The 10,465-nt window shown below is 63.9% G+C and overlaps 1 protein-coding gene across 4 annotated transcripts in view; it reads left to right on the top strand.

Moving 5' to 3' along the window:
- The first annotated feature begins 1,258 nt into the window (after positions 1-1,258).
- Positions 1,259-10,465, top strand: part of KCNH2 (potassium voltage-gated channel subfamily H member 2) — a 35,899-nt gene continuing 26,692 nt past the window's right edge. Inside the window, exons 1-2 of one of the 4 annotated variants that reach the window (XM_061415176.1) lie at positions 1,259-1,636; positions 4,460-4,690. In XM_061415176.1, coding sequence (XP_061271160.1) covers positions 1,561-1,636; positions 4,460-4,690 — 307 coding nt within the window. In that variant the 5' untranslated portion in view covers positions 1,259-1,560. The remainder of the gene's footprint in view (positions 1,637-4,459; positions 4,691-10,465) is intronic. The other 3 variants (XM_061415177.1, XM_061415175.1, XM_061415173.1) reach the window with 3 other exon arrangements.

Genomic DNA, 10,465 nt, shown 5'->3' with positions numbered 1-10,465 from the left:
GGCCCCATCCATCTCGCCCGGTCTGTGATCTGGGCTGCAGGGGAGGGGACCCGCGAACGGCGGCGGCTCCCTCGCCAACTCCTCCCCGCCGGCCAGCCCAGCTGTCAACACTCGCCTGCCGGCCCCGGCCGTTCTGAGGCCCTGCCTGGTCGCTCCGGCCGGGGACATTGCGCCCCGGAGACCCTCAGGCAGACCCAGGCGGGCGGTGGGCAGGCGGCGGCGGCCACCCTGCCTTGCCCTTGAGCATCCCGGGGCCTCCTTGCCTAAATAAGGGAGCTGCAGCTGGAGGGAGCCAGCTGGCCGCGGGGAGGGGCCTGCGGCTGGGCCAGGGTTTTCCGAGGGGCTGGGCAGCCGCCGCGCCGCAGGGCCCCGAGCCTGCCGATTGGGCCTGCACCGCCGGCCCCGCGCTGCAGCGGGAGGGCGGGCCCTTCGCACAAGGGGATCCCCAAGGCTGGAATCTCGCGTTCGGGGGCCTCTCTTTGATTCCGCAGCGAGGAGGCCGAAACCGCTGTCACCATGCCCCTCTTTGGGCAGGAGAGCCTGAAATCACCCCCAGAAAGGGCTGTGTGTGTGTGTTGGGGAGCACCCATACCCTGGGTGCGTGCCCCCCCAATCTCATGCACCCTTATCTCAGATCTCGGTGGCCGGGTGTTCTCCAGGTTGTCTGGCCCTTCACGTTTCTCGGGTCTCCCCTGACCCTGGCCTCGTCCCGCCAGGGCCCAGGCCTCGCCCGTGTCGCCGACATTGGGCGTTGGGCGCACGCCGTGTGTATACGAGCCGGTGCTCGGCGAGGTGGGGGACCCGGGCGTCCGGGCCGGCCCTCTCCCTTAGGGGAGAGGTCAGGTCCCTCAGTCTCTCCAGGAGAGAGCGGGGCGCGGGCGGAACCCCCCCTCCCCGCCCCCGTCTCCTCCCTGGCGCCCTCAAGGCCGGCCCTCGCACCTGTCTTCACGGTTCCCCTGCCTAAGGGTCCCTTCCCCCTCTTGGGGCGCGCGAGTCCCGGGGGCTCCGGGGCTGAGCAAGGGGCTGGGGTAGGGGGGGAGCCCTCGGCCCAGCTCAGCCAATGGGAAGGGCGGGCGCGCGGGGTGTGTGGGGGGAGAGGGCGGCGCTGCGGGCGCGCGGCGGGCGGGAGGGGGGCCGGGAGGCGGGGGCCGGAGCCCGAGGGGCGCGCGCCGCGTTAACCCTTCCGCGGCCGGGCCGAGCCGCAGGCGCAGCCCGAGCCGCGGGCGCCGGAGCGGCTGTCGGCGCGGCGGGCGGGAGCTGGGAGCCCGGCGCGCTCGGGCGGGCGGAGCGCAGCGCGGGGACGCGGCAGAGCGGGGCCCGTGGCTCGGGCTGGGGCCGGCAGACAGGTGTGCGGGCGGCCGGAGCTCAGGCCGGGCCCGCGGTCCAGAGCCGGCGCCGAGCGGAGGGACCCCGCGCCCGCAACCCAGTCCGGGCCGCGCCCGTGCTCTGCCTGGCCGCGGGGTGCGGGGACCACGGCCGGGCCGGGCCACCCGAAGCCTGTGTTGGGCCGGGCCGGGCCGGGGTGGGTGGGGGCCCGCCCGGCCCGCCCATGGGCTCAGGATGCCGGTGCGGAGGGGCCACGTCGCGCCGCAGAACACCTTTCTGGACACCATCATTCGCAAGTTTGAGGGCCAGAGTGAGTGGGGGAGGGGGCCGGCGGGGAGGGGGCTCTGGGGGCGGGCCGAGCTCTCCGGAGAGTCAATGGGGGGGGGGGCGTGCCCGGGCCGTGTGCAGCCGGCAAGTGAGTCTGTGGTGGCTGGTGACCCCAAGACCCTGACCAGGGGTCGCAGGGGCCGGGGTTGGTGCTGGGGGGCCGTGGGCTTGGGGCCAAGGGGCCTGGGGTTGGGGCGCGCAGGAGGAGGCTCAGGTTAGACTACGATCCATCGATGGGGGGGAGTGTGTGAGTATGACACCCTGAGTGTGCAGGGAAGGGAGGTAGGATGGGAGTGTGCAGGTATCTAACTCAGGGGGCCTGGGTGTGAATGGGGCTGTGTGGACCGAGAACAGGAGAATGTACCTGGCCGGAACTCTGGGACCCTAAGACCACTGTGCTTGTGCAGGTCCTGATGGCTTCTGGAGACTGGAAGCCAAGCATATAGGGTCAGCGCCTCATGTGGTCTTGGGAGTGTGTGTGTGTGTGTGTGTGACCCATGAGTTCGACCCTGCATGGGCAGTGGGGAGGTATCTGGGGGCTGTGAGCTCTGGGCCTTGGAGGTGACAGGGAGCCAGGGCCCAGGCTAGGTTTTTGCGGGTCTAAGTAGGCTCTGTGTTGCAACGACCCTATGTTGCTGTTTTTTTTTTCTGTCCTGAGCCCCTTGGTGGGGACTACAGCAGCCCTAATGCCGGATGGTAGGAGAGGTTTTCAGAAGTGTCCCAGGCTAGGTGAACGTTCTGCGTGTGGGTGTTTGCACCCTCCTGGCATGCGTGTGTCTGTCCCCAAGGCTGCATGTGCCATGGTGGGTGTGACTGCCAAGGGCCCTGGGAGCGGGTGACATTCCTTGCCTATGACCCTGTGAGCACAGGACGACATGTGCTTGTAACCGAGGTGGGGGAAGGGAGGGGTCAATTCGATGGGCAGCATTGTCTGAAGCGGAGGAACAAGATGATCCTTAGGGGGAGGAGACTGCTGTGGTGGAGGGTGCTGAGGCCAGGTCTTCCCTTCCCACAGGCTCAGGGGGCTTGGGAAGCAGCTGGGCTGGGAGCTAGGGGCCTGCCTTCTGGTCCTACCTCTGCCACTGACTGCTACGTGACCTTGAGCAATTCTCTTCCACATCTGGGAAGTAGGGGGGGTCTGCCAAAGGGGCCTTTCGGGTCCTTTCTGTCTCGATGGTTCTAGGAGCTCAGTGAAGGGGGGGGCGGGTAGGGACTGCCTTCGAAGAAACTGGCTCTTCTCTCCAGGCCTGGGAGTGGGGGCCAGGTGGTTTTCCATCTCCGTGTGGGGCTGGCACCCAGGACTGCCTTGGGCTCAGGTGGAGACGGAGGCTCAGTCAGGGATCATTTCCTGTGAGAGGGCACCCTGCCTCTAGGGTTGAGGGCTGCCTGGGAATTTTTTTGGGGGGGGGGCCTGGGGAACTGACCTAAAGATGACCCGACTTCAAAAAGTAACTTCCTGGAGGTCTGAGGGCAAGGGAGGGGAGGAAGGCAGGAGGAGGCCAGCTCTTGATGCAGCAGCCTTGCCCATGGGATCGCCCAGGGCTGCAGCCTGAGGGCTGTGCCCACTGGCAAGGGAGGGGGCAGGGTTCCCACTGCTACTGAAAGCCCCGGCATTAAAGGCTAAACTGGCCGGAAACTTCTGTGTTTATAAAAAGCTCTTATCCTCAGAGCATCTTTCCTGGCACAAGCTGGTGCCGCTGCCTGCCTGCTGCTCACCCACCAGTCTGGCTCTTGGGGCAGGTGTGGAGGAAATGACCCCAGTCTAGCGGCAGCGGGTCCACTGGGGCAGTCACCTTGATGGGACCAAAGTGGGGAAAACCTCGCATCCCTGATGGGAAAGCCCCTTTCCGGGGTCTGTCTGCTTACATGCTGGCTGGCCCTGGGCTCTGGGTGTTTTCAGGGTTTGGAGCTGTAGGTCCCTTTCCTTGCTCCCTGTGACCTTGGGCCTCTGCCCATGACCCTCCGCTGATTCTTCACCTTCTGCCAGACCTAGGTTCAAAAGCTGGCCCTAGCTTTTACAGGCTGCAAGATGAGGGCACGAACTTCTTTGGAGTCTCTGTTTCTTCACCTACAAGACGAGGATAATGATGGGGTTGTCAAGAGTATTAAATGAGAGAAGGGAGCTGAGGTGCTCACGTGGTACTACCTCTCTCCTCGTCGTCATCTTTTTCGGTGCGCCCACTCCCCAGTCCCTGACTGCCCTTGGAGTGGGTGCAGAAGTCCCGGGAAGTGCTGACCTGGCAGGGGCCGCTGATACTTGGAGAAGTGATTTCCTAGGGATCCCTGGGATAGGGAGTGCCCCCCCCCCCACCCCCCCGGTCCAAGTCTAGAGAGCCGGGGTCAGGAAGAGAAGCCAGAACCAGTGCAAAAGGGAAGGCTGGCCGCCATCTCTGGCCCTTCCCAGGCTCCGTCTCTAGGCTCAGTGTTTATCCCTCCGCCGCGGCTGCTGACACGCGTTGCCGACACCCGCCCAGACTGGCCTCGGCCCCGGGCGCGCGGAGGGGGCGGCGGGCTGCTGGCAGTCTGCCCGGGGAAGCCACGCAGCCAGCCCGCGGGCCAGGCGGCTGGGGGAAGGGGGCGCGCCGCCCGGCCAGGGCCGGCCGAGGCACCTGTGTCGGGGCACAGCTGCGTTCGTCCCCTGTTGGGGACCCCAGGCCCCGCTGTGCTTCCTGGGGTGGGGAGTCCCTGGGCGGGCAACTGGGTGTGACAAGAGAAAGCGGGCGAGGGCTGGGGACCCCGGGGGGCAGGGGTCCCTGCTCACGTGCCCGCTTATCCCCGCCCCCTCTCCCCCCTCCGCCCACCCCAGGCCGCAAGTTCATCATCGCCAACGCTCGGGTGGAGAACTGCGCTGTCATCTACTGCAACGACGGCTTCTGCGAGCTGTGCGGCTACTCGCGGGCCGAGGTGATGCAGCGGCCGTGCACCTGCGACTTCCTGCACGGGCCGCGCACGCAGCGCCGGGCCGCCGCGCAGATCGCGCAGGCCCTGCTGGGCGCAGAAGAGCGCAAAGTGGAGATCGCCTTCTACCGGAAAGATGGTAGGTGCGGCCTGGGGCGGGGCGGGGCCGCGGGGAGGGGCGGGGCCATGGCGGGAGCGGGGCTGGTAGGCCGTGGGGGCGGGGCCGTGGGTGAGGGGCGGCCAGAGATTGGCCGGAGTCCCGGCCGTTGACCCCAGCCGGGGCCTGGGGGTGGGCGTGACCCCAGCCGGGACCTGTGCGCCAGGTGGGAGGCACGGGCTGCTGGGCGGTCTGGATCTCTTGGCCTCAAGCACTATGTTGGGATTGTTTTATGGGGTGGCCAGGGTGCTGCTTGGCTGTGGTCTGGCGCCTCTGGTTCCTTCCTCCCTGGGCAGATGTGGGCGCGTTGAGCTGGGTGGGTTGGAGTTTGACGGCACGGCCCTGGTATGGCAATATGCGTGCCCGGACGGAGGTAATGAAAGTCCAGGCTGGTGGGTGGGCGCTGACCTCTGGCCACAGGCCTCCAGTCACCCTAGTCCCTGCCAGGTGACTGGTCTGGGCCTTGTCCTCGAGGCGAGGCGGGGAAGGGCTGCAGGACTCTGGTTGGCTCTCAGCCGCCCCTTTGCTGTCCCCCGTCTCTTCCCCGCTTCACCTGGGCGGGAGGTGTGTGCCTCTCCCCACAACCTCAGTTCCCTTTGTCTCATCTTTTTGCGCGCCCCGCCCTGCACCCCTTCCTGCGCCAGGTGTCTCTGCTCAGCCACCGCCTCCCCGCCCAGCTGCTCTGGGTTTCCGGAGAGCGGATAAACAGAGCCCTGGGCCGGACTGCTTCCACACCCGCTCCTGCCCTGGCCTGGTGCAGCCCTGCTCAGGGAGGCCAGTGCAGCAAGGCTTTGGGGGACCCACAGGTAGCAGGGGGCTGAGGAGGGGCTCCAGGTGGTGCCACTGGGCTGCCCACAGTGCTGCTGCCCTGTGGTATGTGACCAGCACTTACTGAACCCCTGGGAGCCGGATGAAGCAAGGTCTGGAGATGGGGCAAGGTACCAGACCAGGGGTTCCTGCCCACGGCCTGCTTACCCGCTGTGGACAGCACTGTCTGTCGCCGCCCCACCCCCCTCCCCGCCCCCGCCCCCGCCCCCGGGGGCAGACTGAGCCAGTAGCCTCTGTGTGCCCCTGGCCTTTGCTCAGGGTTCACTAAGACTGCCCTGCACAGGCTTAGATCCCCAGGTGGTCTTTCACAAGCGTGCCTAGCTGTGAGATCCCTGGACAGAATCAGAGGGGCATATGGTCATGGGGACCTGTGGAAGAGGGTTTGCTCACAGCACAATGGGCATGCTGGCTGGGAGGCAAGGGCTGGGAAGATTAGATGCAAACTCTGAAGGTAGGGTCTTCCTTCCGACTCTTCACTCAAATCTCCCCAGAACCTTAATCAGAGCAGGTGAGCAGGTCTGCTTTTATATCTATCTGCCTGGCGATCTAGTACTAGCTAATGTCAGTGGGTGCTGTCTATGCACTGGGCCCTGGGCTGACTGTTTCACTTGCTGTCTCTTGTGGAATCTTCACAAGGCTGGGAAGTAGATGCTAGTTTTTCTCCACTTTGTGGGATAAAGAAACTGAAGTTTAGGGAAATTAAGAAACTTCCCTTAAACAAAGATAAAGAATCTGATTGTAATGCAGGAGACCCAAGTTTGAGTCCTGGGTCTGGAAGAGACCCTGGAGAAGCAAATGGCAACCCACTCCAGTTTTCTTGCGTGGAGAATCCCATGGACAGAGGAGCCCGGCGGGCTCCAGTCCATGGGGTCAGAAGAGTGGGACACGACTTAGTGACTAAACCACCTCCACCAAGAAACTTCCCTAGAGAATGCAGAGCTGGGAGTGGAACCATGTCTGGCCCATCAGAGCCCTGTCCACTCTGCTCTGCTGTCATGCGTTGAAAATGACACACAATAGTTACAGGTGTGTCTATATAGACTGCCTGTTGTGGCATGCACACTTTTATTTGGAAAGTGTGCAAACCGCTAGTGTCCTGTGAAGAATGAATATATAAGTCCTGGATTTGGGACTCACACCAGAAATTCTGCGATATGGACCAAGCTGGTTATTGCCTCGGGCCTGTTTCTACTTCTGGGACTGTGTGCCTGCTGGGCTCCTCGGTGGCACCCCGACTGCCTCCGTCTTCGCCGTAGTGTGTGAGGAGCTGGCCCTCCGTCCCTCCTGCCCCAGGCTGGCTCCTTGGGGAGAGGATGGCCCTGGGACCCCTTCTGCTGAGGTGCTATCATGGAATCTGGGTGACCTTGCAGATCACTTAATCCAGTCTACTCAAGTTACAGATGGAAAAACTGTAGAAGCAGAGGTCAAGTTACCCGTGAATCAAAGGAGACAATGGGACTGGAACAGGCCTCCCACCCAAGTTCAAGTTATTTCCCCACCCCAGTTATTTCCCTACTCCAGTTGGGGCTGTGACCCAGAAGGTTCTATGCCAGCCTTGCCTGCCTGCCTGTCCCCTTCTCTGCTCTCACTAGTTTCCATGGGGCTCAGGTGTCTCCTGGTGGCCAACAGTCTGGCCTGGGCCCTCTGGTCACGTGGGCCCCTGCCTGTCCTGGCACTCGGGGCCCAGGGTGCAGACAGGTCTCCTCTGCCGCCTCTCCCTGTCCCTTTGCTCAGCCCCTTGGGCAGATCTCCATGCCTGAGCTGGGCCGCGTGTGTGTGTTGTTTGTGAGCTCACAGCCTGGTGCATGGGCAGAGGAGGAGAGGCCGGTGCTGCCTCTTGTTTCTGTTCAGGCCTTTCTCAGGGTCTCTGCCCAGGCCGTCCAGGGCAGAGTGGGTCCCTGAGCTCCAGCCCCAGGGAGGTGGGTGGCTGGAAAGGGGGGCAGGGCCTCCTGCTGGCAGGCGCCCCTGTGGACAGCTGTGCTGTGTCGGTGCCTCGAGCCCAGCTCTGTGTAGCATCAAGGCCCTGAGCCAGACAGCCCCATTATTTAGCTGCTGGGACTGCTAGGAGGTGGGGAGGCCCGACTAGGGTGGGGGAGCAACACGGGGTGCCGGGGGTGTTCTGGCTCTGTGTCCATGCCCCTTCACGGCAGGCTGGGGATTAAGGTGGAACTGGGGGCAGGGCCCAGCAGTGCAGGGCGGGCAGATGGCCGGCATCCGCGCCCCGGGCTCGGGGTGCTACCTGGGCAGGGAGCGATGCTGGGGCATACCTGCTTTCCAGGCCACCCCGGAGGGCGGCGGCCCCTTCCAGCACGGCCCCTCCTTTGTCCCCTGAGCTCTTTGTTTCCGCCTCTCCGTCTCTGCCGCCTGCCGGCCCTTGTCCCTGTGGTCTTCATCTCCTTCCCCCCCGCAGCTGTCTCTCTTTCTCTCCCCACTTCGGCACCCCGGAGCCTCCCTCCTTGCCTCTGTCCCTCTGCCCTGGTGGCCTCGCCTCTTGGCACTCCAAGTTCTCTGTCCGTCCTGGCCTGGTCTCTGTGTCCCCGTGTCCCCGGGAGCCTGTGCGTGGGTGGGGATGGGGGTGTCTCTAGAGAAGAGTCTGTCGGCTTCTTCACTCCAGCTGCAGGCTGGTTGTCATGGTAACAGGGTCAGAGGGCCCCCACTGTAACAGCTGAGCTGTGGGCTGGGGGAGGGGTGGGGATCAGAAGGCCAGCATGCTCCCCAGGGTCCCCAGAACCCGTGGTGAGCCAGAACCCCAGAAGTGGCCCCATGCCTACTGGTCTGCGGTCCCCAGACTCACACTTTAGCTCCTCAGGTGCTTGTGCAGGCACCCCTAGCTCCAGTGATACTTCCTCTGGGCCTCCTGTGACTGGCCACGTGGTGGTGGTTTAGTCACTACGTCATGTCCAACTGCTGCGACCCCGTGGACTCTAGCCCACCAGGCTCCTCTGTCCATGGGATTCTCCTAGGCAAGAATACTGGAGTGGGTTGCCATTTCCTCCTCCAGGGGATCTTCCTGATCCAGGGATCGAACCCATGTCTCTTGCACTGCAGGTGGATTCTTTATCCCTGAGCCACCTGGGAAGCCATATCCCGGGCTATTTCATTATCTCTTCCCTGGTCCCTGAAGGCCGGCCGACTCCTCACTGTGACACACCTCCTTCTCCATCATGGCCCCAAGCTCAGACACCTGCTCCCTGCCACCCCGTCCCCTCCAAGCTGCAATCCTCAGGTCCTCAGACTCCCCTCACTCAGGGTAGTTGGTGAGGGAGCCCTGGGGTAGGTTGAGTCTGGCAGGCAGGTTAGATGGAGGATGGTGCCTGGGTTTGTGTTCTGTGTCCTTGAGATGGAGCTGACCAGGCTGAGCCCAAGAGGAGTGAGGTTAGACACAGACAGCCCTTTTCTTGGGGGGCTGGGGAAGCCATTGGGGGCCCCCCTCCACCTTGGGCCTTCTGATCAGGGCCTGGGTCAGGCTGGAGTCGGGCAGATGAGGCCCTTGCACGATGGTGGCTGGGAGCTGGGCGGGGGGTGCTGCATCACAGCCCAGCAGCCCTTTCCCTCCACAGCTCCAGACAGGGATCATTCCGGAGCCGGAGCAGGGTGCCCTGGCCGGCGTGGGGGGCTTCGTGTCCCAGCCCCACCCTGGGGGCCAGGCGGGCCTGCCTCCACCGAGGATGTAGGCCACTCCTGGCCTCTTCTGGGGTCTGGAGAGTGTCGGGAGGGCGGCTCCTCCGTGTTGTGTCTGCTGGAGCCCCCGAGAGGAGCTATGTAAATATTTGTGCAGAGCGCGTCTGGGATGGGAGCAGAGTTTGATGGTGGCCTTGGGCTCTGGGGAGGGGGGCCGTGGGCAGCAGGAGGGCCAGCTGGGGGGCGTGAGACAGGGTGAGCCTCATTCTCTTCTCTGCCCAGAGGTGGCTTCCAGGGAGGTAGGGCTTCAAAGAGCCTGAGACGGTCCTTTCACAGTTAAACATCCTCCCGAGGGGGCTTGGAAGGCCTCCCTTTGGGATCTGCTCGCCTGGGTGGAGAGCGAAACTTTCTCTTTATAAAGACGTTCTCTCACGTCACCCCTGCCCTGTAAGCGGGGAGGAGTGTGGACACGGCTCACCATCAGTGTGAAAGACTTTCACTGACACTTTCCCCCCTGATGTGGGGGGAGGCGCCCATGGGGTCAGGGCCAGAAGAGGGGATGCAGAAGGATACCCGGCATGAGTGCTGAGTATGGGGGAGGCTTGGGGTGAACCACTGTCCCCCTAAAGCCCTTTCCTGTCCCTAGCCCAGGGCCCATAAAGAGCTCCCGCTGTGCCTCGTGGTTGGCCTCAATCCGGCCCCTCTCCGAATTCGGTCCTGTGTGTACTGAGCTGGAAGCACCTTGAGGGCCAGGCGGTGTCGTCTTCTCCTTAACCCCCATCTCCCCGGCTCACAGTTCTCGGGGAGGCTGCCGCGTCCGATGCCCCCACTCTAGACTGTAAGCTCTGGGAGGGCAGACGGCGGCCTCTTTCGTGCCCCATTGTGACTGAGTGTCTGCCACATAGGGAGCTGAGTTCCTGCTCTCTGAACAAATGAATGATCGAAAGACTCTGGCTGAGTTATAGGCGGGCTGTGTGACCTTGGACAAATCACTTCCCATCTCTGGGCTGCGGTGGCTCCCTCTGTGAAGAGCCTTAGAATAACAGAATGCCGAGGCTGGGAGGGACCTTTTAAGAGCATGGGGAGGCTATCAGAGCCAGAGGGAGGTGGGCTAGGGAGACGTGGCCCGAGGTGGCCACCTAGAGCAGCCAGTCCCCTAGTCCTGCTGTGCGGGGGAGGGGGCGTCATTGTTGGGGAACAGGGATGGCATCTGGGGATTCTCAGTCTTCCCAGAGATGGACCCAGGAGGCCTGGGTGGGGGGAGCTGAGCTGGGGCAGGGGGCAGTGTCGCAGGCACCCTCGCTGTTG

The sequence above is a fragment of the Bos javanicus genome, chromosome 4 (assembly GCF_032452875.1).
Source record: "Bos javanicus breed banteng chromosome 4, ARS-OSU_banteng_1.0, whole genome shotgun sequence".
Classification (NCBI taxonomy): Eukaryota; Metazoa; Chordata; class Mammalia; order Artiodactyla; family Bovidae; genus Bos; species Bos javanicus.
Note: the sequence above shows the minus strand (reverse complement) of the source record. Positions and strands in the feature narration are given on the sequence as shown.